This window comes from Mobula birostris, chromosome 17 (genome assembly GCF_030028105.1).
Source record: "Mobula birostris isolate sMobBir1 chromosome 17, sMobBir1.hap1, whole genome shotgun sequence".
Taxonomy (NCBI): Eukaryota; Metazoa; Chordata; class Chondrichthyes; order Myliobatiformes; family Myliobatidae; genus Mobula; species Mobula birostris.
Genome location: NC_092386.1, coordinates 49,601,992 through 49,629,710, shown reverse-complemented (window position 1 = coordinate 49,629,710; position 27,719 = coordinate 49,601,992). Strand labels below are relative to the sequence as shown.

The following is a 27,719-nucleotide window of genomic DNA, read 5'->3' as shown; positions in this document are numbered from 1 at the left end:
ATTTATAGAGATGCTCTAGCCATACATGAAAAAGTAATTGAAATCACATAAGAACTGTCTTGTCACTTTGAGTAATTTAGCCGAAAATTGTCAGAGAATCATGTTGGAAGATCCAGTGAGTGTTGTAAGTTTGATAAATGTACAGTATAGTTTCAACAGTTGTTAAACAGTACTCAATATGAGAATACAGTGGACACTGGTTAATTAGGACACACCTGGGTTGTACATTTGGCCCAATTAAGCAATTGCCCCAGTTAGCCAAAGTTTCATTGAAATAGTTAAAAAGGTCTAAAAAAGACAAACTGAGTAACAAGCTATGTACTTAAATGAAATACAGAACAAAATAGAACATTATCGATAATTGTTGTTACTTTTCATACCTTGTGGCATGTCGGGCAGCATTTTTGCCATTTCTGTGGCATTTTGACTTTCTTATGAGGCCGAGTAGGTAGTTTGATGTTCAACCGAGCATGGATGGAAAGCGTTCAAGGAGCTGGCCGGATTTGAACTTGGGACCATTTGTCTCGATGACCACGCTGATGCCACTACACCACCAGCCAGCTGATCAATACTAGTACAGTTCTATAAAATTGTGTATTAGCTCTTGACAGTTATCGACGGAGAAATTCATCCAGTGTACGCTACCACTATAAATGAACAAAATCAGCGCAGACACATAGTACAGATAACGGATAAGTAACAATGCTTTCAACAATTATATCCGATAATCTTCGTTTTCATGGTTACATTCAAGATGGTTATTAATACTTACAAATTCTTCGTAGTTCTTAACTAGCTGAAGTAGTGAAATCATTTCATTTTTCACTCACTATCGTTTCTGGCAGCAAAACAGTTCTGAATTATCTTGCTGCTTATTTCTCACCAACTATCAGCAACAAAAATCACTGCTTTTTCAATACAAACACACACAACTGACACTATTTTTAAAAAAACTGCTTGCGCTAAGCATGTTATGTCTACCAGTCACACAAGTGCATGTGATTGATGCTAGTTAGGAACTGTTTGGAACTGTCTGCACCAGTTAAGTAGCATAGTATCCCAAATAAACCCAGGGAATCCTGGCAATTTTATTGATTTGTTTTTGTTCTTTAAAAGTTGTCGGAAATAAGTTGCTGTCCCAATTATCCAATGGCCTAATTAACTGGAATCTACTGTATTTGCATTTGAAAGACCTAAGAGATAATACAAACGTTCGTAGATTTGTCTTGTACGTAACATGAATATGTAAGTTAAAATTTTCTGGGAAGTGTGACCACAAGCACCTCCACTGACACAACATCACAGGTGTGAGTGAATCTGAGACTCGATTGTAAAAGTGAAAATCCTGAATTTGTTAGCCTTCTAGTAAAAACTGGGACCATGGCTTTGTTAACCATCAAAGTTGTTTTTTACTTCAGCAGTTTTGTCAGCAGGGCTTATTGTACCAACCCACACAGATGAATTGTCTGACAATTTTCAATCAATTTGTAGATGGCGAGTACAGTATAATTTTTGTTTCCTTGTGTCGGTGGTAACTACAGGGAGCTTACTATTGGCAGTGCATTTCAGCTCTGTAAATCCTGCTTTAAGGCCATTGTTCATACACAGTGCATTGGTTTAAATGGTTTGGTTTTTGCAGAATCTGAATTATTAATTTTTTGATATTTTTGACACTTTAATGTGCAACAATTCCCAGCTGAAATAAAGAATGATTGATTAAAAATAACTAGATACATTGACTATATCAGAAGTAAATCTAATGAATAGTAAAGATTTGCATTTTTTCTACAAGGAACCTAGTACGAATTGAATTCTTAAATCTATCTGCTGAGAAGTCCACACGTTGTCATGGACTTCAACTTAAGTTATAAAGGAAGCTGACGAAACTGAAAATGCATTGCTTTTAATTTTCCAAACCTCTGAGACTGTAAACTAGCAATATTAACGGTTTTATGTAAAATTGAGGGAGGATGATAGCAGGACACAAATTGCTCTGAGGTTAACACACACAAAATGTTAGAAGATCTCAGCAGATCGTCTGTGGAAAGGATTAAAGAAGTGACGTTATGGGCCAAGATCCTTAATCAGATCTTGAAGGGTCTCTGCCCAAAATGTTGACTCTTTATCTCTATCCATAGATGCTGCGTGACCTGCTGAGTTCATCCAGCATTTTGTGTGTTACTCTGGATTTTTAACATCTGCAAAATCTCTTGTATTTATGCCTTGAGTTAACATTTGTTTCAAGATGTTAAAAGTATGGTAGAGCACAGAAGAGTTCAAGGTCATCAGACAAAGTTACTGTGTTTTTTTGAAGGGGAAATCATGTTTGACCCATGCACGTGGAGTTCTTTGAAAAAGCAACAGATGCTGGGTATAAATGGAAAACAGTAGCATTTGATAATGTACCACATCAAAATATATTATGGAAAGTAAAAGCTCATGGCATAGATAGACTATTGGCTGGCTAGCAGGAAACAGTGAGTAGGTAAAGTAGGTTCTTTTTCTGGTTGGCAAGGTGTATTGATTGGTCCACGAAAGTGAGAGGTACTTGCTGTTAAGATATGTGAAATTATATCTATTTTCCATTTTGGATACTTACAGTACATAGGAGGGTGTTGGATTAACTATAAAGGGCATCGACGTGTACATCTGAAGTACTATTACAACATTAGACTCCTTATTTAAGGATGGATATAAAAGATTTGGAAGTAGTTCAGGGAAGGTGTAATGTAGTGAAACCTGGAATTGGCAGGTTTTATGAGGAAAGTTTGCATTCAGTTTGGTTTCAAAAAGTGAAAGGAGACTTGATTGAAATGTATACAAGATCCTGAGAAATCTAGAATGGGTGTACATGAGGAGGATGCTTCCTCTTGTGAAGGGATCAACAATGAAGGTTCTCTGTTTAAAAGTAATGGATCACCCATTTTTGTTTCCTCTGAGAGTTGTAGGACTTTAGAATTATTTTCTTTAAAGGATATTAGTTGCAAAACCTTTGTATTTTGTTAAGTCAAAGGCGGTTAGATTTTCACCAAACAAGGAGATGTGAAATTACCAGATACAGGTGGAAATGCAGTTGATAGTAACATCAGGTCAGCTGAGATGATATTAAAAATCACATGTACTCAAGAGGCTGAGTTGTTTGCTTTTCCAAATTCATATGTTTATATTTATGTAATTTATAATGTATTTTAATCAGTCCCATATACAATATAAAAATAATAACACCTTTACTTTGGGAGACAGCCATGTGCTGCATGCAATCAGACAATTATGATATCCTAAACCAAAGGACTAAAGCTGCAGTCATGTATCAATGTCATTTTAGTTTAAAGATGTATTATGTGCTAATATAACATTCCAACTTGACCTATTTTTACACAATATCATGTGAAAATAATGTGATAAGTTTGCATGCAGGGTGCCATTTGGCTCATCTTGCTTATCATGCAATCGAAAGCAGTGGGGTGTATCACAGTGGTTACCTTATATTTGAGTAATTTCAAAGATTTCTCCATACATTACTACCTAACAGAAAGGCAATTATGTGTACAGAAGTTTTTTTTGTGTCATAAAGAGCTTTATTGGATTAGATTAGATTATGAGGACACTCAGTCCTCGTTTATTGTCATTTAGAAATGCATGCATTAAAAAATTATACAATGTTCCTCCAAAATGATATCACAGAAACACAGGACAGACCAAGACTAAAACTGACAAAACCACATAATTGTAACATATAGTTACAATAGTTCAAAGCAATACCGTAATTTGATAAAGAGCAGACCATGCCCCATGGGCACGATAAAAAAAAAGTCCTGATAGCCGAATCATCTCACGCAGATGGTAGAAGGGAGAAACTCTCCCTGCCATAAACCTCCAAGTGCAGCAAACTTGCCGATGCAACATCATTGGAAGCATCTGACCGCAGTGGACTCTGAGTCTGTCTGAAAACTTCAAGCCTTCAACACTGAGCACCGAGAACCATCTTCTGCCGAGCGCTTCGACCCTGCCCTGGCCGCTGATCAACAAGCAAAGCTGAGGACTCGGAGCCTTCCCCTCCGGAGATTCTGGATCACACAGTAGCAGTGGCAGCGAAGCAGGCATTTCAGAAGTTTCACCAGATGTTCCTCCGTGCTCTCACGTCTGTCTCCATCAAATCAGGATTGTGCACGGCAGATGGCACCCTACTTGACAGATAACAGACATCACCACTGGAGAGGCCGCTGCAAGCTGCGTCGCGCTGCCATCTTCTTCTCCCGCCGAAAACATTTATTACATTTTCATTGAAATTAGCTTTTGGCAGAGTGCTTCTACCATAGTGCTCAGGTTTAAGTTTTACTTTTTCTGAAAGCAGCTTAAAAATTCTAAAGCTTGAATTCTCTCATCTTTATTCATAAGTTATACCTTGCTTCAAAGGGTCAGACTTAGGCCTTTCTCCATATCACTTCCGTATTTCTCCATTTCGCTTATGCCTTAATGGGTAGAACGGAATTCAGTTTTAAAATAGACACCCGACCAGAACAGTATACAGATTCTTCAGTATGCCATCCTTGGGGTTTTGCTGTATTCATTTACTAATCTAGTTTGGCATGTGTTATTTTGTTAATTGGTGTTCTGCAAAGGAAAGAAAATGTAATTATATTTATTGCTTGTCTTTTCTAACCTCTGGATATATAATCGACCTTAGAACCAAAGGAATAATTTTTAAGTATTGGAGCAGCAGCCAATTTGTGCACAGCAGGGCCTCACAAACCACAGTGAGATAATGACCAGTTAATCTGTTTGTGAATAGTGATAACTAATGCAATGCCTGGTATCATCCCTCTCAGTTTCTTTCTGAGTTAGTTCAGCATATTACACTGAATACAACCTTTGTTTTCTCTTGGTATGTGAAACTTGTCCTTTTACTTTGTAACTTTGAGCTTTGACTCTTCTGCTTATGTAAAATTATTTTCCAGTTCTTTCTAGAATTTGTGAAACAGTTCATTAAACTATATCACTTTAGCAATTTTCCTGAAGATTCTGTGAGGCTGGACATCAGTTAGTTATTATGAACTGATTTTTACTTTTCAGTCATTTCTTCAGTCATCTCCAAATTGTACTGAGCTACCCACTTCATGAAGCATCCTTTCAAACAGAACATCTAAGTATTTCTGGAAATCTGGGTAATGTACAGAATGACAGAATTTTCCAGTGTTTTCTTTTGGGACGTACGTTACTAAAAAAACGTGTCCTCAGCCTTAAATAGCATAACTAGTGCATTCATCACCTTTTTTTCTGAATGGAGGAACAAGACATAGCTGTCCAATTTTATAACATGATATCCTGAGAGAAAATAATGAAGAAATATTATGAATCAACTGTGCACAGAAACAAATCAACAGAATTTACTCCTAGAACCCTGCATCAGGACTAAGAGTGTAGAGTGAAGATAGCTGTTTATAAACTTGATGGTATACCTTGATCCTCAAGTGAATTTAAGACAATTCTCATGGACAATGCTGTCCATTCTCATTACAATAATATCCCCTGCCTTGGTTCATCTTTTGAAAACTTCTGAATTCTTCATGATTTAATTTGATTCCTGATCAGCCTAGATATAAGATCATCTAAGACCGTCTGTAACTTACTCTGCAACGTCATGCATCATCTGTCTTTTGAATTTGCTCCATCTGCCAGAAAAAGTGTGATCTCCCGGTAGATACCCATATCAATTCTACTTCCCATTCCCATTTCGACATGTCAGTCCACAGCCGTCTCTACTGCCATGATGAGGCCACGCTCAGGTTGGAGGAGCAGCACCTTTTATTCCGCCTGGGTAGCCTCTAGCCTGATGGCATGAACATCGATTTCTCAAACTTCCGGTAATTGCACCCCCCTTTACCATTCTCCATTCATGTTTCTGCCTCTCACCTTATCTCCTTACCAGCCCATCACCTACCTTGGGTACTACTCCTTCCCTTCCCTTCCTTCCATGGACTTCTATCCTCTCCTATCAGAGATTCCCCCTTCTCCAGCCTTTATCTCTTTCACCAATCAACTTCCCAGCTCCTTACTTCGCCCCTCCTCCTTTCCCAGTTTCACGTATCACCTACCATCTTGTACTTCTTCCTCCTCTCTCCCCACCTTCCTAGTCTGGCTCTTTCCCCTACCGTTCCAGGCCAGATGAAGAGTCTCGGTGTGAAACATCAACTGTTTACTCCCTTCCATAGTTGCTGTCTGGCCTGTTGAGTTCTTCCAGCATTTCGTGTGTGTTGCTTTGGATTTCCAGCATCAGCATATTTTCTCGTGTTTTTAAATTCTGAGTTGTCTCTGTAATATGTCATGCCATGTTTTTACAAGTTTTTATCTTCGTATTCTTCTATGGTCTTACTCAACCTCTCTGTAATCTCCTCCAGCTCATTATACTTCTCTAAGATATTGCACTTCACAAATTGTGGTCTAGAGGTGAGAGCTGTATTCTTGTCTCCAGTTTTTCAAGGAGCAAAGTACTAAAAGACTAAACATTTTCAAGGCAGTGATAACAGATTTGTAGTGTTCTTCAGGAATTGTTGAGTTACACACCTGTACTAAGGTTGCTCTACTCTTGAGGTGAATGTCACTTTAATTCTAAGCTACCCTGTCTCTGGAACCCTCCAAGCAAAGACAGATCATAATTTGCCTCTCAGCTTTTCTTTTGGGATATCATTGATACTCTCTTCAGAAGAAAAATTAATTTTAGCTGTTCCTTTTTTACAGACCAGTTGTTAAAGGACATGTGGGTTTACTGAAGCTATGACTGCTCTAATTATACAGAACTCATTGTGCTTTGGGTTCTCGATATATTCAGATGTTCTGAAGTCCATCAGTGTCAGTGGCTGTAAAGACATTTTGGGCTTCACTAGAAAGAATCAGGATTATTGATGAGGATAATCAGAAGATCTACGGTGTCTTCAACAAGCGCCTCAAACAAAAAAAAAACACAGCTCTATGGATACCTGAAGATTGAGGTCCAACAGTAAATTATTGATCTAGAAACAGAAAGCATCTAGTGCTTCCCCTACATATATGATGAATAAATTCTTCCAGGGCTTCCAGCCAGATACAGGTATCGACTTTAATTGGTATTTCAATGACAAACTCTGCCATCTTCATCAGGTATGATGACTGGACATGTCTAGTACGGCGATATACCTGTGTCTTCCGTCCCTCCTGATTGGCTTGGTTTCTGCTGTCCCACATTGTTTACAGTCAAGTTCCAGTTCTTACTTAGAGTGAGACCTTTGTCTTTGTTAAAATTCTTTTCCTCTAGTTTTATTTCAATAGCTTCCTTCACCATGTGGTGCCAAAAATCCATTGGCACAGCAAAGTAATTTGGTGCTGAAAGTCAATCCTATGGCCATTGCAAATGCAATGTTCTGCTACCGCTGATTTCTCCAGATAACCCAAATAGATACGCTTCCTGTGTTTCTTGTTGTGGGTTTCCACTGTGTACCCCATCTGGCTGATATATGCTGCTCTGCATTCACATGGAATCCTGTAAACGCCAGCCGTCCTGAGTCCCAGGTCATCTTTGATCTGCAAAAGCCATGATTTGAGCTTTCTTACAGGTTTGTGGATGGTATTAATCCAGTATTTCTTCAGGATCCTGGAGATCCTTCCAGAAACCATGGAAATATGGAGAAGATAGATATTAGTGACAAGTTCCTCCTCATTGTTAGGTTTCCTGGTTTTTCCATCAACCCTTGTGAGGGCTCGATTGGTTTCCTTCACCTTGCAGCCATTTTGTAGTAATGTTGTGTAAAATCATTTTATTTCCTCATAGAGACTCTCTGGGTATGAAATAGTTTATGCATGGTTAATCAAAGTAGAGAAAAGCTCTACGTTGGGAGTCTCTCATCCTGCTGAAGGGTCTTGGCCCGAAACGTTGACTGTACTCTTTTCCATAGATGCTGCCTGGCCTGCTGAGTTTCTCCAGCATTTTGTGTGTGTTGCTTGGATTTCCAACGTCTGCAGATTTTTTCTTGTTTATGTTGGGAGGTGCCATGTTTGGGCTACTGCCTGGTTTCCATCATATCAGAATGTCCAAGAACGGGAGGCAACCATTCTTCTCCATTTCCATCGTAAATTGAATGTTTGGATGTTCAGATGGTCGTGGAACTGTTGGAGTGCCTGGAGTCCATGGGGTCACACTCTGAAGGTGTCATTGATGTATCTGAAGAAACACCTGGGGTGTAAGGGCGATGAACTCAGAGCCCTCTCCTCAAAGTTCTCCATGTAGAAATTAGCAATACCCGACGACAAGGGTGAACCTGTGGCCACTCCATCTGTTAGTTCATAATAGTTCCCCTTATAGGGGAAGTACATTGATAGAAGAGTGTGTTCAAATAGGTCAGTGGTACTCTTATCAAACCTTGACTGCAGGAGGACCAAGCTGTCCTTAATGGGAACTCTCGTGACCAGGGACACCACTATGTTTTCTGGGGTCAGCTGGATTTTGGTTATCGTTTTTGCAAAGTCAGTTGAGTTCATGGTGTGATGCTCACAGGCCCTAACAAAGGGAGACAGCATGGTCGTTAAATCATTAGGGAGGTAGTAAGTTGGAGAATCTATCCCATTGCCTTAGTGGGGGGGGGGTGCGGGAGGATCTCTCCTTATCTATCTTAGGGAGCCCGTAAAGTCTTGGTGGTACTGGCAGAAGTGTCTTGCGTATATCTGCTTGAAGTTCGGATTTCTATAGTAAAGAAGAAGATACCATCACTATTGAATATCAATTAATATCATCCCCAAACCTGTAAGGAAGCTCAAACCCCAGGTTATGTGGTTCAAAGATGACCTGGGACTCAGAATGGCTGGCACTTACTGGATTCCCTATGAATGCAGAGCAGCATAAATCAGGCCAGACAGGGCACATGGTGGAAACATGCATCGTGGAGATCAGGAGGTGTATCTGGTTGGGTTATCCTGAGAAGCCGGTGGTAGCAGAACTTTGCATTCGCTATAGCCATAGGATTAGCTTTGGCACAGAGCTACTGTGCCGCGAAATGCCTTTTGGGGCTGCCTGGTAAAGGAAGCCATTGAAATAAAACTAGAGGAAAAGGATTTTAACAAAGACAAATTAGAATTTGATAGTAAACAAGGTGGGACAGTGGAAATCTGATTGGATAAGGACTAACCAACCAGGAGGGATGGACAACAGGAGTATAAATAGCACCAGACTAGACATCTCTGATGAAGATGGCTGAGGCTGTCATCGAAAAATCAGTTAAAATCAATATTTGTACCCGGCTGGAAGCCCAAGAATAGTTTTTTCCTAGAAACAGAGTTGGTGTTAAAGTGACTCACTGATAATTACAATATACTGTATGTGGCTTCTTCTTGCTTTCATGGTTATCTGACACAAGAACCCAAGTCTCTGTCCCACTGAAAACACAGTAAAGAAATCCAGTATCGGTAGATTTTCTCTTCTTTCACAATATAATTATAATTCTTATTATAAATCCTCGTTATACCGTTATAATTGAAATGTAAAAGATGAGTTTGTTGTCATTTGCTCAAGTACGTGTATACACAGGTGAAATGAAAAGCAACACAGCAGCAACACAGGCACGTGGCATAATGCAAGCAGCATTTAAAAGGAGAAATGTAAATTTAACGTAAATTATACACAATTTTTTCAAAAAAATACAAAATTGACACCAAAAAGATCAATTTTAATGCAAAGTGATCAAAGTTTAGTGATACTAAACACTAATGATTAGGGTTGAACCATTTGGTTCAGGAACTGAATAGTTGAAGGGAAGTAGCTGTTCTTGAATCTAGTGGTGTGGACCTAAGGCTTCTATACGTACATGCTGATGGTAACTGCGAGAAGGTGGCATAGCCTGGATGGTGGGGACTTCTGATGGATGTTGCCTCCTGTAGATACTACCGATGGTGGGAAAGGATGTGACTATTATGTATTGGGCAGAATTTACTTCTCTGCAGTTCTTATATTCCTGCACATTTAAATTGTTGTACCAGACTCTGATGAAGCAAGTCAGGATACTTTCAGTAGTGCATCTATAGAAGTTTGTTAGTGTTCAGTGACCAGTCGAACCTCCTTAACATCTTAAGAAATAAAGACGTTGGTGTGCTTTCCTTGTGATTACGTCTACGTGCAGGGTGCAAGACAGGGCATCCAATATGTTAATGGTGAGGAATTTGAAGCTGCTGACTCTCTCTAGCGCTGATCCCCTAATGTAGACCTGAACATGTTCACCTTCCTTCCCTTTCCTGAAGTCAGGCAATCAGCTCTTTAGCTTTACTGACATTGTAGTGGCATCATTCAACCGTGCGTCCTCTCTTGCTCCTGAAGGTGGATTCTTCACCACCTGTACATGTTATACTTCCCACTTTCAATGGGTTCTCTTGCTTGAATGGTAACTTCTAAGTAACCTGCTATATGCTGAATTCTGAATCTAATAAAATCTTTAAGTTTGTAAACTTGTTGGAATTCATGTTTCTCTATGTCATAAGCAGAGGGGAAGATATACTGAACACCTGGAATGATCCTTTCTTTTACAATGGACAACTAAATTTATTAGGTACTGATTGAGCCCAAAGTATTGAAATCTATAGGAATGAATTTCAAACTTTTAATTTCATATTGGAACCAATTTTTAAAAAATGGTTGGTTGCAACATTTAAAACTTCTAATGTTTTCATGGGGGGGGGGAGTCAAAAACAACACAGAAACATGTCAGCCTCTAAAATGATAATGTGTCTGCAATTACTAGGACATCTACTGCATTTTACAAAAAAGAAAATAAATTGAGACAGCTAAATCTACATGTGAATGCTTTCATTCATCAACAATTTTGGATGTAGTAAAAATTAATAAGAATACAAAGCTTTTGCTACTTAAAAAGTGACTTTTATTAAAATCATATTCATGTACTTATTGGGCAACACTGCTACCAGTTCATTTAGCATTGATGTCAAGTTGAAATAAAACTGAAGTTCTGAATGGAATGTTATTTCTATCATTAAAGTTAGGGTGTAATAGAATTTTCTGTGTGTAATTAACAGGTAATCTTCCAATGCCCACAATTGCTGTACTTGATGGAGCTGCCTTAGGAGGAGGTCTAGAAATTGCTCTCGCCTGTGACATTCGTGTGGCTGGTAAGGAATTATACTGTTATGTGAATAACAAAATCTGTAGCTCCTGTACATGTGAAGTAAAGTATGGCATCTTCAAGAAACGCACATAAAAATTGTTGGTGAACGCAGCAGGCCAGGCAGCATCTCTAGGAAGAGGTGCAGTCGACGTTTCAGGCCGAGACCCTTCGTCAGGACTAACTGAAGGAAGAGTGAGTAAGGGATTTGAAAGTTGGAGGGGGAGGGGGAGATCCAAAATGATAGGAGAAGACAGGAGGGGGAGGGATGGAGCCAAGAGCTGGACAGGTGATAGGCCCTTTTACTCCCTCTGTCCCTCTGAATATACCCCTTGCCCATCCTCTGGGTCCCACCCCCTCCTTACTTGTCTTTCTTCCCAGACCTCCTGTCCCATGATCCTCTCGTATCCCTTTTGCCTATCACCTGTCCAGCTCTTGGCTCCATCCCTCCCCCTCCTGTCCTCTCCTATCATTTTGGATCTCCCCCTCCCCCTCCAACTTTCAAATCCCTTACTCACTCTTCCTTCAGTTAGTCCTGACGAAGGGTCTCGGCCTGAAACGTCCACTGCACCTCTTCCTACAGATGCTGCCTGGCCTGCTGCGTTCACCAGCAACTTTGATGTGTGTTGCTTGAATTTCCAGCATCTGCAGAATTCCTGTTGTTTGCATCTTCAAGAAAGAGTTTTTATTTTTTAAATAATATAGTGCCCTTTGTGCACTGGATTTTTACCACAAATACCAGATAACACTTATTACTGATCCCCTTCACACGAAGAAGGGTTTAATTACACTTGAATAACAAAAGTTTACTTTTAATACAAAATCATACTGAAATCTACTTGACTCTGATTACCAGTGATGAGATGAAAAGAATCAACTAGAGGTTGCTGCAACCTTTGCAGACCTAGAAAAGTGTATACAGATTATTTGTATTCTAATCCAATCTGCCTTTTATTAAATGGAGGTCCTTCATGTATATTTTCTTGTTGCTGCAATTATCTGCTATATATAAGACCAATAATTGTATCATATAGCCCATCATGTGATGCAATTTTATTGGAAATACTTTGCGATCTAAAAACTTTTTAACTGGCCATTCCAAAAAGTCTGGAATTCTTTGCTTCTCTGTCCTCCTTATGAATGTCCTCTGGACTCTCCAATACTAACACATCCCTTCTTAGATAAGAGGCCTAAAACATCCCACAATACTCAAGTGCCATCTAACCAAAGCCTTCTGTATCTACAGCATACATACTTTCTTTTATATTCTAGACCAGGGGTCCCCAACCGTTTTTGCACTGCGGACCGGCCGACCCGGGGGGCGGGGGGAGCGGGTAGCATTGCCAACGGACAAGAGTAGAGCCAAATACGTTGTGTTTACCGGATAAACACTACAATGACCATGCAGCCTTGCGCGGGCACCTGTGTATGTATACGCAACTGGCGCATGCGTGTACCTGCCGATTTTTTTTTTCTAAAAATTGTCTTTGGCGATTCTGTCGGGGGGGGCGCGGGAGGTGTTAATCATTACTGGAATATAGGTGATAAGTGTCTAATACAATCAATTTCGTTTCTAAAAGGGTTTTTCCAACGAATTTACTATTAAACACACAGCGCATATTTTCCTCGCATGAATATAGTGATAAGTCAATTATCAGGGGAGGACAGGGGAGCTTGAAATAAGTGTTGAACGAACTTCCAGTAGAAGTGGCAGAAGTAGGTTCGATATTATCATTTAAAGAAAAATTGGATAGCTTTATGGACAGGAAAGGAATGCAGGATTATGGGCTGAGTGCAGGTCGGTGGGACTAGATGAGAGTAGCGTTCGGCACGGACTAGAAGGGCAGAGATGGCCTGTTTCTGTGCTGTGATTGTTATATAGTTATATAAGTAAGTCAATAGCACCATAACATTTTAAGTAACGTTTGGATATTAAACACACAGCACATATTTTCCCCATATGAACATATAAAATCATTGTAACACACCAATATCGCTGAATCAGTGGGAGCCCTGGGCTTGTTTTCCTGCAACAAGACGGTCCTATCGAGGGGTGATGGGAGACAGCGATACTCGAAGGGGGTTCCTTATGTCCAGTCTATTCTGCAGTTTAGTTTTCGTTGCATTCATTGCAGAAACCTCTGCTTCGCAGAAAAATGTTGGAAATGGAAGCAGCGTTTTCAGTGCTTTTGTGTCTACCTCACGATATTTAGCCTTGACTTTGATCTGGAATGCTGGCAGAGATGTTATATCAAACATACTTTTCAGCCCGCCATCAGTTGCAAGCTTGAGGAGTTGATCTCCTTCCCGCGCTGACACAGATGACGCGCGGGTAATGACCTTGTGTGCATTCAAGCTCAACAGTAGGCGTGACGGGGAATGAGGAAAGGTGCAGCTGACTCATATCGCCAAATCATATCGTCTCCTCACGGCCTGGTAGCACATGCTTTGCGGCCCGGTACCGGTCCGCGACCCGGTGGTTGGGGACCGCTGTTCTAGACCTCACAAAATAAAAGGTAACATTGCATTTGCCTCCTTACCAACAACTCAACCTGCAAGATAACCTTTAGGGAATCCTTCCTGCACAAGGACTTCCAAGTCCCTTGGTACTTTTGATTTCTGGATTTGTTCCACAGTTAGAAAATAGTCTACACCTTTATTCCTACTACCAAAGAGCGCGACTATACACTTCCCTACACTATATTCCATCTGCCACTTGTTTGCCCACTCTCCTACTCTGTCCAAGTCTTTATGCAGATTCCTTGCTTCCTCAACATTATCTGTCTCTCCACCTATTTTTGTATTGTCCACTAACTTGGCCACAAAGCTATCAATTCCCTCATCCAAATCATTGACATACAATACGGTGCAAAAGTATGTTTAAAATAAATCTGTAAATCGAAGCTGCTTTCAAGATACTGAAATGAAAAATCAAAATATTTACTATGAAGTGCAGTTAACAGTAAAAACTAAATCAAATGAATATTTGGTACGACCACCCTTTGTCTTTAAAACTGCATCAATTCTCTTAGGTACACTATCATGCAGTTTTATGAGAAAATCAGATAGTAGGTTATTCCAGGCATCTCAGAGAACTTACACAGTTCTGCAGATTTTGGCTGTCTCACTTACTTCTTTCTCTCCAGGTAATCCCAGACAGCCTGGATGATGTTAAAGTTAGAGGTCTGTTGATGCCATACCATCTGAAGCCATATAAAAAATCCAGGATGTTTCAGACTTTTGCACAGTACTGTACAGTATAACATGAAAAAGAAGCAGTCCCAACATCACTGGTCACCAGCAGCCAACCAGAATAGAGTCCCTTTATTCCACTCTTTACTACCTGCCAGTCAGCCTGTGGGGTAACGTAATTGGTGGAAATGTACAAAATTCTCAACCAGCAACGTTGAGTTGAGGTTTCTCTTTAAGAGGCTGGTCTGACATAATTACGTTATTAAGGACTTGTAGCGCACTTTCCGTTCAGGTTTTGGAGTTCAATAAAATGTGTTCCGTTTTTCTGAAATGTAAAGCGCGTTGTGTAGTTTTATTTGCAAATACCTACAATACCTAAATATCTTCTGTCCATGCTGCTGTCTTTCCTGTAATATCCTGGGCTCTTATCGTGTTTAGCAGCCTTGTGTGCAGCACCTTTCAAGCGCCTTTTGAAAATCCAAGTAAGCAACATCCACTGGCTGTCCTTTGTCTATCCTGCTTGCTATTTCCTCAAAGAAAATTTGTCAGGTAGGATTTCCCCTTAAGGAAATCATGCTGACTTAAGCTTTCCTTATCTGTGCCCTAAGTACAGGTGTCCCCTGCCTTTGGAACATTCGCTTTACGAAACCTCGCTGTTATGAAAGACCTACATTAGTTACCTGTTTTCGCTAACAGAAGGTGTTTTGAAACTGTTACGAAAAAAGGCAGCACACGAAAAAAGCAGCGCACGGTTAAAGGCAGCGCATGCTTCGAGCAGCCAAGTTCCTCCCCCGGAACTGCATTCTAGCCGGCATTGTTTAAACACGTGCCTATGAGCAGCCATTAACAAGATGAGTTCTAAGGTATCGGAAGAGCCTGAAAGAGTTCGTAAGGGTGTTACACTTAGTGTAAAACTAGACATAATTAAGCGTTTCCATCGTGGTGAACGAAGTAAGGACAAAGTGAGTTTGGCTTGTGGAAGTTGATGAAGAGATATTGAAGAGGTTTTGGCATCCCATGACCAAGAACTGATAGATGAAGAGCTGATGCAATTGGAAGAAGAAAGGATAACAATCGAAATCGAATGCAGTAGCGAATGGACTAAAAGTGAAGTCGTCCAGGAACTGAACATGAAGCAACTGCATAAGATTTTTGCTGCATTGCTTGCAGAAAAGTACGACTTTAATTTTGAAAGGGTATGTAGGTTTAGGGCACATTTGCAGGATGGTTTGAGTGCTTACAAAGAACTGCATGATAGAAAAATGCGCGAAGCTAAGCAGTCAAGCATACTGTCGTTTTTCAAGCCTTCCACATCAATTACAGCAGACGACGAACCTCGACCTTCGACATCCAGGCAGGCAGACAAAGAAGAAGATGACCTGCCTGCCCTGATGGAAACATATGACAATGAGAGGACACCTCAGTGTCCAACCACCCCAACCCCCGGGCCGCGGACCGATACATTGCCGTGGAGAATGCAGCGGTTGCCAGGACGCACCCAGCACATCTTAAGAAAAAAGCCGAAATAAACAAGCTAATTAATTAGGTGCCACCCGGCACGTAAATGTCGGCCCAGATCAGAGGCGATTGCTGATTGCGTCGCCTCTGGTGTGGGCCAAAATTTACATGCCAGGCGGCACTTAATTAATTAACATGTTTATTTCGACATTTTTCTTAAAGATATGCTGGGTGCGTCCTGGCTACCACTGTACCACTACATGCTTCGCAGATCGGGATCGGTCGGCGGCTGGAGGGTGGGGACCACTGCACCACCCCAGCCTCCGACGACTCAGCCTAGCACACCATCATCAGTGTGCTCAGTGCTGTCTTCTCAATTCCAGTAAGTGATACTACGCTGTACATACATTATTTCTACTTTATATAGGCTGTGTATTTCTGTGTTATTTGGTATGATTTGGCAGCTTCATAGCTTAAAGGTTACTGGAGAGAGTGCTTCTGCTGAGAGTGCCTGCGTGAGATTTTCGCTACGGAGAACAGTGCAGCAATAATTGTAGAAAAGTATTTCTACTTTATATAGGCTGTGTATTTATCATATCATTCCTGCTTTTACTATATGTTACTGTTATTTTATGTTTTATTTGTTATTTGCCATGATTTGGTAGGTTATTTTTTGGGTCTGCGAATGCTCACAAAGTTTTTCCGTATAAATAAATGGTAGTTGCTTCTTCACTTTACGACATTCTGGCTTACGAACTGTTTCATAGGAACGCTCTACCTTCGGATGGCGGGGGAAACCTGTCCTCCAAAACCTCATCCTTAATAATGGACTCTTAACATCTTGCCAACCACTAAAGTCAAAGTAACTGGCCTATAATTTCCTGTCTTTTTCCTTTCTTCTTAAAGACTGGAGTGACATTTGCAATTTTCCAGTCCTCCAGAACTATTCCACAATTTGGTAATTCTTGAAAGATCATTAGTAATGCCTCCACGATCTCTTCAGCCACCTCTTCCAGAACCCTGCGGTGTAGTCCATCTGATGCAATGAATTTTTTTATCTTCTGACCTTTCCACTTACCAAGTACCTCCTTAATAATAGCAACTGCACTCACTTCTGCCCCCTGACACTCTTGAATGTCTGGCATACTGCCGGTGTCTTCCCCAGTGAAGTCTTACGCAAAATATTTATTGAGTTTGTCCATCATTTCTTTGTCCCCCATTATTAACTCTCCAGCATTATTTTCCAGTGATCCAATATCCACATTTAGCTCTCTTTTACTCTTTACATATCTGAAAAAAATATTTGATATCCTCTTATATTATTGGCTTGCTTACCTTCGTAATTTGTACCCCCATATTCTGACTACGGTTCAAATACCTCTATATAACTTCCATCAGGGTCTTTTTACTGGTGAAGTTTCTTAACTCTTCCCACAAGGAGTCTACATCTTCTTTCTAAGGATTTACCAACAGAGCCACTCCCACGCCTTCTGCCCACCTGCCTGTCCTTTCAATAGGAAGTGTATCCTTGGATGTTAAGCTGCCAGCTGTGATATTTTTTCAGCCATGACTAGGTGGTACCCACAACATCATACCTGCTAATTTCTAACTGTGCTACAAAATCATCTGCCTTATTTCGTATACTGAGTGCCATCAAACATAATACTTTCAGTCTTGTATTCATCATCCTTTTCAATTTTGTTGTCCAAGTTACATTTGTAGCCCTATCTAAACATTTTATCTTTTTTTTATTATCCTGGAAACATCCTTAACCTCTCCTGCATTCTGCTTTCATTTTACTTTATTGTTATTTTTCAAGCTGTTTAATCCATCTCTCTACTATTTAGTTTAAGGCAAAATCCTCAGTCCTACCACTTGCGTGTATCAAACCTTGCCAATGAATGCTTTATATTTGAACCTTACAAAATTAATTACCCTCTGCATTTACTAGCATTTAATGGCAAAATCTGGGCTTGTATGTTGTCATTTATTAAAAAGGTTATTTATTTAAAAAACAATAGAAATTCAAAATCTAGGAAGAGGAAACTGCCATTCATGCCCTTGGGTGTGTTGGACAATCCTTTCTTAAAAATATCTGTAGTCTTGGAATAAATATTGCACTTAGCCCAGGGTCCAACCTCCATTTGAAGATCCAAATCCCAAACTTTCATCCCAGTTTGGCCCTTTAAAACTGACCTTAACTTTTAATTTCTTCCATTCTATCTTGTTGGTTGTCCTTGTATCTAGAAATCTTATATTAAATGAGTTTCTAAATTTAATAGAAAGTTTCTTTGAGTTATATAATCTCTTTTCATAGTTTAGCTTATTGATTGCTGCTGTCATTCTGATAAGTGTATGCTTGGGCCTCTCCAAAGCTAATATATTGTTCATACATTGAAGTGACTGTATGAACAGGATAGTCTGATTAGAATTTTGCATACTTAAGAAAGCACTAATTTTTGTTGATCAGCTAATTTCTTGAACTGGTTAATGATTTCCTTTCAACTCTGTAACGTTTAGTTAAGCAACAAACTTTAGTTAGCTAGCCATCTCTAATGGGATCCCACCACCAAGCATATCTTTCCTTCCCCCCACTTTCTGCTTTCTACAGTGATAGTACCCTACGTGACCCCCTTGTCCATTCATCCCTCCCCACTGGTCTCCCTCCTGCACTTATCCTTGCAAGCAGAACAAGTGCTACACCTGCCCCTACATCTCCTTCACTACCATTCAGGGCTCCAGTCTTCATCTGTGAGTCTGTTGGGGTCATATACTGTGCCTGGTCCTCCTGGTGTGTCCTCTTTATATCGGTGACACCTGACATAGATTGGGAGAGCATTTCACCAAGCACCTATGCTCCATCCTCCAGAGGAAACAGGATCTCCCAGTGGTCACCCATTTTAATTCTACTTCCCATTCCCATTTTGATATGTCAATCCATGGCGTCCTCTACTGTCGTGATGAGGCCATACTCAGGCTGGAAGGACAATGCATTATATTCCGTCTGGGTAGCCTCCAACCTGATAACATGATGATTGAATTCTCGAACTTCCGGTAATGCCCCTCCCCCCGCACTCTCTCCTTCAGTAGTTCCCATCCCTTTTTCCCTCTCTCACCTTATCTCTTTGCCTGCCCATCGCCTTCTTCTGGTGCTCCTTACCCCCTTTTCTTTCTTCATTGGCCTTCTATCCTCACCTATCAGACTCCCTCTTAGCTAGCCCTATATTTCTTTCATCAATCAACTTCCCAGCTATTTACTTCATCTCTCCCCCTTCTGGTTTCACCTATAATCTTGTGTTTCCCTTTCCCCTTCCCCACCTTTGAAATCTGCGCCTCATCTTTTTTCCTCCAATATTGCCAACTTTTTCATTCCTGGCTTTGAGGACTGGACAACATTTGTCTCCAGAACCCCTCCACTATCTGTTCTGTAATTCATGCTTCCATTCCCCCTGCAACTTTAGTTTAACTCCCCCTTCCCCCAGCTCCCACCATGCAACTCCATCACCCCTTTGTGCTTCTTCTCCCAGGTCAATAAAAGGGAGGTGCATACCAGGTACAGGCAGATAGGAACAAATAGAAACACGGGAAATTCAAGTGAACACTTATGAAAGAAATAAAAGAGGGCATGAGGTTGCCCAATGTGTAATTTATAGTAATTTATAATCAATAGTTTATACATAGGACAGTCAATATAACATAGAAATGCAATTGTATCAGCATGAATGAATCAGTCCGATGGCCTGGTAGAAGATGATGTCCCAGAGCCTTTTGGTCCTTTTGCTGTGGTACCGTTTCCTGGCTGGTAGCAGCAGGAACACTTTGTGGTTGTGGTGAATTGGATCTCCAATATCCTTTGGGCCCTTTTTACACACCTGTCTCTGTAAACGCCCTGAATAGTGGGAAGTTCACATCTACAGTTCCCATTCCACGCAGTGATGCAGACAGGCAAGATGCTCTCGATTGTGTCCATGTAGAAAGTTCTCAGGATTTGGGGCCCCATCCCAAACGTCTTCAACCATCTGAGGTGAAAGAGGAGCTGTTGTGCTCTTTTCACAACACAGCCGGTATGCACAGACCATGTGAGATCCTTGGTGATGTTTATGCTGAGGAACTTAAAGCTGTTCACCCTCTCAACCTCAGATCCATTGATGTCAATAGGGGTTAACCTGCCTCCATTCCTCCTGTCATCCACAATCAGCTCCTTTGTTCTTGTGACAATGAAGGAGAGGTTGTTTTCTTGACACCAGTCAGATGTTGTTCGGACCTCGGAGAGAGTCGGCAGTCAAGTGTTTGGGCATGGCGCGATGAATGTGCTGGGCTGAGTGTGTCGCAGTGCAGGAGGCGTCGTGGGGGGGGGGTGGGTGGGCTTAGGACAGGGAACTGTCATGTGGTGGCCATTGTTGGAACTTGCTTGCACCCAACGGTCTGGAGGATTTAGAGGAACAAATTTGTGGAGAGATTACAGACCATGCCAAGAACAAAGTTTGATTCAGTAAGTGATTTTAACTTTACATATATTGACTGGGACTCCCATACTGTTTGAGTTTGAGATGGGTTTGAGTTTGTCAATGTGCCCTTAATCAGTACGTAGAATACCCGACGTAGAAGTGTGCAATAAGCTGTTAGGAAATGATCCAGGGCTGGTGGCAGAAATTAATAATCATAATGCCATGTGATTCAAAGTGAATATGGGTCTTGGCCTGAAATGTCAGCTGTACTTTTTTCCTTAGATGCTGCCTAGCCTGCTGAATTCCTCCAGCATTTAGTGTGTGCCGCTTGGATTTCCAACATCTGCAGATTTTCTCTTGTTTGAGACTTTTACAGATGAGTTTATTGAAAGTCATATGATTAACATTTCATTATCTTCTACACTGGACAACCTCAATAAACCCAGTAGAGTTCGTCAGGCAAGACATAACCTATATTAACTCATATTCAATCTCTTTGAACTGCTGAATCTCCAAGTGAAGTTTTTTTTTATCAACAGAATTTTAACTAACATCTATAATTCCCCTTTCAAAGTAGGTAGGTATGCCATGTTCCAGTGGAAGGAAATGGTTGCTCATTTGAAAAGACTTTTGGAAGATCATAGTTGACGCATTTCATTTCCTTTAGTAATCAAATGGCCCTGAGAACTTATCACCATTTATTCGCATTATATTCCTCACAACTTGTTTCATGACTTACTTCTGATTTTCTGTTGTGAAAATTGTTGCAAAGTAATTATTCAACATGTGTTTTCTTCTACTACTTATGAAAGGCCCTACACTGCTCTCATCCACCTTTTTTATTTAATTGTAATTTTTGGTACTGTATATATTTGGGCATGTAAATACATTCAGGGTAGTGGTTCTTCTCTATAGGCAATCCCCTGGGGTTGAGGCTGACTGACTTTCATCTACTTCTCTAGTTCTGAATTGGCTGATAAGGCCAGTATATATTCACATATGTGGAAGCAGGTAATTGACTGGATGGTGGGTAGGTAGTATAAAAGATGGTGATCTGCTGTTGTTTTCACTGGGCTTCTGATAAGGAGACTGGGGGTTTTTGGTTTCTTTTTTTGTATGCTGCTCCATCTTGAGCAGACCAGGCATACTCTGTAATTAATGAGAATTGCATTTTTCAAGGGGACCTAGACAACATCTTTGAGCCATACTTATGTCCACCTGGTAATGTCTGCTTTAAGGGGATTCAGAGTAAAGTCTAGTATGGTACACGTAAGATTATAGTCTGAGCATTGAAGGTGGTAAATAATTTGTGGAATTTTCTGGTAGTAAGATTAACAATGTCTTCACAAATGCTATTAACGGTGGACCTTGGCGTCATCCAGGCACTGTGGATGTTCTGTATCTGCTGTTGTTTGAGAATCACCAGGTTGATAGTTAAGTGGTGTGTGAGAAGAGCCATTTTTTTAGGGGATTTAACATCTTTGACATTTGTTTTATTCCAGCAGTGTCTGTTGCCAATGTTATGTTGAGATAAAGCTAGTGGAAACAATAGATCCGATTGGACAGCAGTCAGTCCAGTATTCTTTGTTCTTGCCATGGTGTGGGTGGTGAAACATTGTAGTTGTCTCATGCTGTAACAGTGACATTCTAATGGTTGCCATTGTATGGATTGGGAATATTGCCACAACCTCATTTACTTGACTGTCTGAAACATGATGTTGATTACAATGTTCATGTTCCAAGTATTATGTCAGGAGCATTTGTTAGCTTCCACTCTCCATGAATCAGGGTGTTCCAGAGTATTATTTTGTTTCTAACCCTGGCAATAAATTCAACCAGGAGGATTAGTCTACCTCCCTCTGGAAGCATGCCAGGTTTTCTCAAGATTTTGCTCAGAGCAATGGCAGAATACCAAGTCCCTGAGTTATGTTAGAACATTAATTTATGTAAGTCAAAATATCATTTTTAATTAAAATAAAGTTTAAAAAGAACAGCCTCTTCTTTTCACGTATCTTTATAATAAATATTGGTGGCCCTATTCAAATCATGTTAGATCCATATCTGGTCCCTTGATGCAGTAATTCAGAAAAAAATCCTGGACTGAATGCTGAGACCAGGGGTAGAGTTTGAGGTCTGATATAAGTGAATATTTACAGCAGTGTATGAATGTGGGAGTCTTGAAGGTGCTAAGATGTGCACTGCGTGTTTGAGGGCCTTTATAATCCACCACATAGTCACCAGAGTGATCCATTTTGTTGCATATGAAGCACCGATCCAGAACCTTGAGATACAGGCTTAGAGGGAATTCTGAACTGTATCAACTGTATTTTTTTGACTTCTGTAGGGTACTGTGTCATGAACGAGCTCATTGGTTCTTTGGTTTCAGGTCAAGATAATGATGGTATTGCCAAAACTGTTTGCTCTTTCAAACCTCAGTTATAAATTAATTCTTTTTTGGATACAACATGCGCAGAGGCAATTATGTTTATATTAGCTATTTGTCACAACAATTCAGAGCTAGTCTACTGCACAAATTCTTCTTTAAAGCCTTAGTTTTCCACTATTTCAAATGTTATTCTGTTTAAAAACTGAGCCAATAACTGCTTCATTTATCATGTCATAGTTCATATTTCAATAACCATCTAAATAGACATTGTAATCTTGCTGCTTGTTCTCTGTAATTTTAAATTAATATCCCCACTGTTCATTCCATTGAAATATTTTTGTATATTTAAATATACATTCCATTTTTTGAATTCATTTTACATTATAATGAATTACCCTTAGACTGGAGTACACCAAGGTCTTTATTTTCAAGTGGTGTGAATTCTTCATTTGACATTTCTTTCATCCACCCTTTTTCTAGGATAAGAGTTTAATAATAACGGGTTACAATTCAGCTTCATAGTGAAACAGCATGCTTCATTGGTGCAGTGTAAACCAGGGTAGCATTGTTCACCTGTAAATCATCACCTGTATCTTGTTAATCTTATTAGAACTCAACAGTTTAGAGGATGGAGCACTGATGCCTTTATAAGGTGGTAATTTTTTAAACTATAATAAAAATGTCCTAAGATTAATGGATGTCTTATTTATCTAATAACGTATTTCTCCACTTATATTGTTACAGCCTCCTCTGCAAAATTGGGACTTGTTGAGACCAAATTGGCAATTATTCCCGGTGCAGGTACCTTGCATTGTATTATTAGCTCTTAATGTTAAAGCTTTCCTTCCTTAAGATTTTGAGTTCCACCAAAAACCCTCACCCTTCAAATCCCCTGTCAACAACCTTGTCCTTAATGTTTGTACATAAACCCTTTGTTCTTTTCCACGTATGTTTAGTTTCAGAATCCTTGAATTGACTAAAGAAAATGTGCTAGATGACTGGAAGGCTACAAAAATTGCACTTTTATTCAAGAGGGGCAGCAGGGATAAGATAGATAATTGCAGGCTGGTTAGTCTAACATCACTGATAGTGAAATTATTGGAAAAGGTTCAGAGGGAACAGAATTTACTTGTAGTTGAAGAGGCAGAAATCAATCAAGGATAATCACTGTGGTTTTGTTAGGAGTTCCTGTCTGATTCATTTGATGGAATTTTACAGTTTCAATGCAGTCAGTGCAGTTAATGAGATCTTTGTGGGCTTCTATAGGGCTTTTGGTTGGGTCTGATATGGAAAACCGGTGCAAAAGGTTAGGGTTCATGGGATTCTGGGCGAATTGGACACAAAATTGGCTTGTGAAAGGAGGCATTGGGTGCTTACCTCTTCTCTTCATTTGCCTATCACCTCCCTCTAGAGCCCCTCTTTCTTTCCTTTCTCCAATGGTCCACTCTCCTATCAGATTCCTCCTTCTTCAGCCCTTTACCTTTCCCATCCACTGGGCTTCACGTATCACCTTCTAGCTTTTCCTCTTTTCCCACCCTCTACCTTTTTATTCTGGCATCTTCCCCTTCCTTTCTAATCGTGATGAATAGTCTTGGCCCAAAATTTCCTCTTGAGTTCCTCCAGTATTTTGTGTATGTTGTTCTGGATTTCAAGGTTCTGTAGAATCTCTTGGGTTTATGAATTGTGTTTAAATGTGCTATTGTCATGCACACTGGATTTGTGCATGGTCTGGTTTCAAGCAGAGCAATCCAAGCTGGCTGTTTCAAATCCTGCATTTTGAGTGGGACTGGTTTGATCACAGATGTATGTAGATTTCTAAATTTGATAGCCCTCAAAAAGAAAAAGTGATCATGATACTTAATAAACATACACATTGTTTTTGATGCATCCACTGTGGTAACTTCGGGTTGCATTCATCCGGGTTCAACCTCTTTGATCATTGCCTGCATGTTTCCGGAAAGGACACAGTATTGTGAGTGGATTGCCTTGCAAATCCATGTACAGACTTGTGGGCCTAATCATAATCTAGCAATCAGTAGCTGATTTCTCAGCTTCAGGGTTCATACATTTCAAGTAAAAGCCACCCTGTACTTGAGGACTTAAGAGGAATTTCGGATGTTATTATAGCTTTCGTTACAGCTCTGGAAACCAGTGTGCAAGGGTCTTGTAAAATCAGAGCAATCTGATGATATATTCTTCTGCAGCTTGCATGGATTACACATCCCCAGGGATGTATCAGTGGATTTAGTCAAATCAAAGTTGTAGTCCTGACTGGGGGTAATTAAATCTGTGATCTCTCCAATGCCCAGTGCTGATACCTACAGCAATCCATCCTAGATAGCTACTCTTCATACTTGAGCTTGTATGTGAACAGCTTGAGGGCATTCTCTAAGACTTTCTGTCTGCTGAATGTGAACAACTTTGATACTCTGTGCTGCAGTGGTTGGTGTTGGGACCACTTCTTTTCACATTAAATGTCAAGGAATTGATGGCTTTGTGGTCATGTTTATGGGCGATATGAAGATGGCTGGAGGGGCAGGTACTGTTAAAGAAGAAGGGTGTCTGTGTAAGGGCTTAGGCAAATTGGAGGAATGGGAAAAGTGACAAATGTAATATAAGCAACACACATTAAAAATGCTGGTGAACACAGCGGGCCAGGCAGCATCTATAGGAAGAGATACAGTTGACATTTCGGGCCGAGACCCTTCGTCAGGACTAACTGAAAGAAGAGATAGTAAGAGTTTTGAATGTGGGAGGGGGAGGGGGAGATCCGAAATGATAGGAGAAGATAGGAGGGGGAGGGATGGAGCTAAGAGCTGGAAACTTGATTGGGGTATGAGGCTAGAGAAGGGAGAGGATCATGGGATGGGAGGCCCCTTCCCCCACCACCACTCTGCAACCCCGTCTCCCTCACATTCCATCATCTACACCTGGGCCCTCAGAGGCTCCTTCTTCCTCTCACCCCAACCCTCTGTTCTCCACTGACACCACCAGCCTCCCTCCCCCTCCCCCCTCTGATCCCACTTCCCATCCATGCTGGATCTTTACCATCCCCTCCGACCTTCAGCTCTCTGAGGCAGAGCGCTCTGTCCTCAGTAAGGGCCTTACCTTTGTCCCCCTTCGCCCACACCTCAGCAAGTTCAGTGTCCGCCATGATACTGAACTCTTCTTCTGCCGGCTCCGTCTTCAACCCTCCTCCTTCTCATGGACACCCTGCTCTGGTCTTCTGCCTGCTCTGGATCTCTTTATTGCTAACTGCCGACAGGACATCAACCATCTCGACTTCACCACACCTTGTTCCCATTTCAACCTCACTCCTTCTGAACGCTCTGCTCTCCACTCCCTCCGCACTAATCCTAACCTTACTATAAAACCCGCCGATAAGGGGGGTGCTGTTGTAGTCTGGTGTACTGACCCCTACCTTGCCGAGGCACAGTGACAACACGTGGATACCTCCTCTTATTTACCCCTCGATCATGACCCCACTAAGGAGCACCAGGCCATTGTCTGCCACACCATCACCAACTTTATCAGCTCAGGGGATCTCCCATCCACTGCTACCAACCTTATAGTTCCCACACCCCGCACTTCCCGTTTCTACCTCCTACCCAAGATCCACAAACCTGCCCGCCCAGGTAGACCCATTGTCTCAGCTCGCTCCTGCCCCACCGAACTCATTTCTGCATACCTCAACACTGTTTTATACCCCCTTGTTCATTCCCTTCCCACCTATGTTCATGACACTTCTCATGCTCTGAATTTTTTCAGTGATTTTAAGTTCCCTGGCCCCTACCGTTTTATTTTCACCATGGACGTTCGGTCCCTATATACCTCCATCCCCCACCAGGAAGGTCTCAAAGCTCTCTGCATCTTTTTGGATTCTAGGCCTAACCAGTTCCCCTCTACCACCACTCTCCTCTGTCTAGTGGAATTAGTCCTTACTCTTAATAATTTCTCCTTTGGCTCCTCCCACTTCCTCCAAACTAAAGGTGTAGCCATGGGCACCTGTATGGGTCCCAGCTATGCCTGCCTTTTTGTTGGCTTTGTGGAACAATCCGTGTTCCAAGCCTATACTGGTATCTGTCCTCCACTTTTCCTTCGCTACATCCACAACTACATTGGCGCTGTTTCTTGCATGCCTGCTGAGCTCGTTGACTTTCATTAACTTTGCCTCCAACTTTCACCCTGCCCTCAAATTTACCTGGTCTATTTCCAACACCTCCCTCCCCTTTCTTGATCTTTCTGTCTCTATCTCTGGAGACAGCTTATCTACTGATGTCTACTATAAGCCTACCGACTCTCACAGCTGCCTGGACTATTCCTCTTCCCACCCTGTCTCTTGCAAAAATGCCATTCCCTTCTCACAATTCCTCCATCTCCGCTGCATCTGCTCTCAGGATGAGGCTTTCCATTCCAGGACGAAGGGGATGTCCTCCTTTTTTAAAGAAAGGGGCATCCCTTCTTCCTCCATCAACTCTGCTTTCAAACGCATCTCTCCCATTTCATGCACATCTGCTCTCACCCCATCCTCCCGCCAGCCCACTAGGAATAGCGGGAATAGGGTTTCCCTTGTCCTCATCTACCACCCCACCAGCCTCCAGGTCCAACATGTTATTCTCCGTAACTTCCGCCACCTCCAACGGGATCCCACCACTAAGCACATCTTTCCCTCCTCCCCCCCGCTTTCCGCAGGGATCGCTCCCTACGCGACTCCCTTGTCCATTCGTCCCCCCCATCCCTCCCCACTGATCTCCCTCCTGGCACTTATCCGTGTAAGCGGAACAAGTGCTACACATGTCCTTACACTTCCTCCCTTACCACCATTCAGGGCTCCAAACAGTCCTTCCAGGTGAGGCAACACTTCACCTGTAAGTCGGCTGGGGCGACCTTCTATTGTTGCATACTTCATGGATATCTTGTGACTGTCTTATGACCATGGTGTAATTTAGTATCTTGTGAGCATGATGTAATGGTCTTGTGATGGTGGGGTGATGTAATTTTCCTGCCAGTGTGAGGTCACATGTTCTCAACAGGTACATAACGGGAAACCCCTGTTGTTACGCAGTTTAGTTTGTTGCTTAACTCGTCAGTTACTCCATT

At 41.2% G+C, this 27,719-nt stretch overlaps 1 protein-coding gene across 2 annotated transcripts in view; it reads left to right on the top strand.

Moving 5' to 3' along the window:
• Positions 1 to 27,719, top strand: part of auh (AU RNA binding protein/enoyl-CoA hydratase) — a 194,749-nt gene that overhangs the window by 97,428 nt on the left and 69,602 nt on the right. The window contains exons 5-6 of one of the 2 annotated variants that reach the window (XM_072281693.1): positions 11,050 to 11,142; positions 23,364 to 23,420. In XM_072281693.1, the coding sequence (XP_072137794.1) occupies positions 11,050 to 11,142; positions 23,364 to 23,420 (150 nt within the window). The remainder of the gene's footprint in view (positions 1 to 11,049; positions 11,143 to 23,363; positions 23,421 to 27,719) is intronic. The other variant, XM_072281694.1, reaches the window with a different exon arrangement.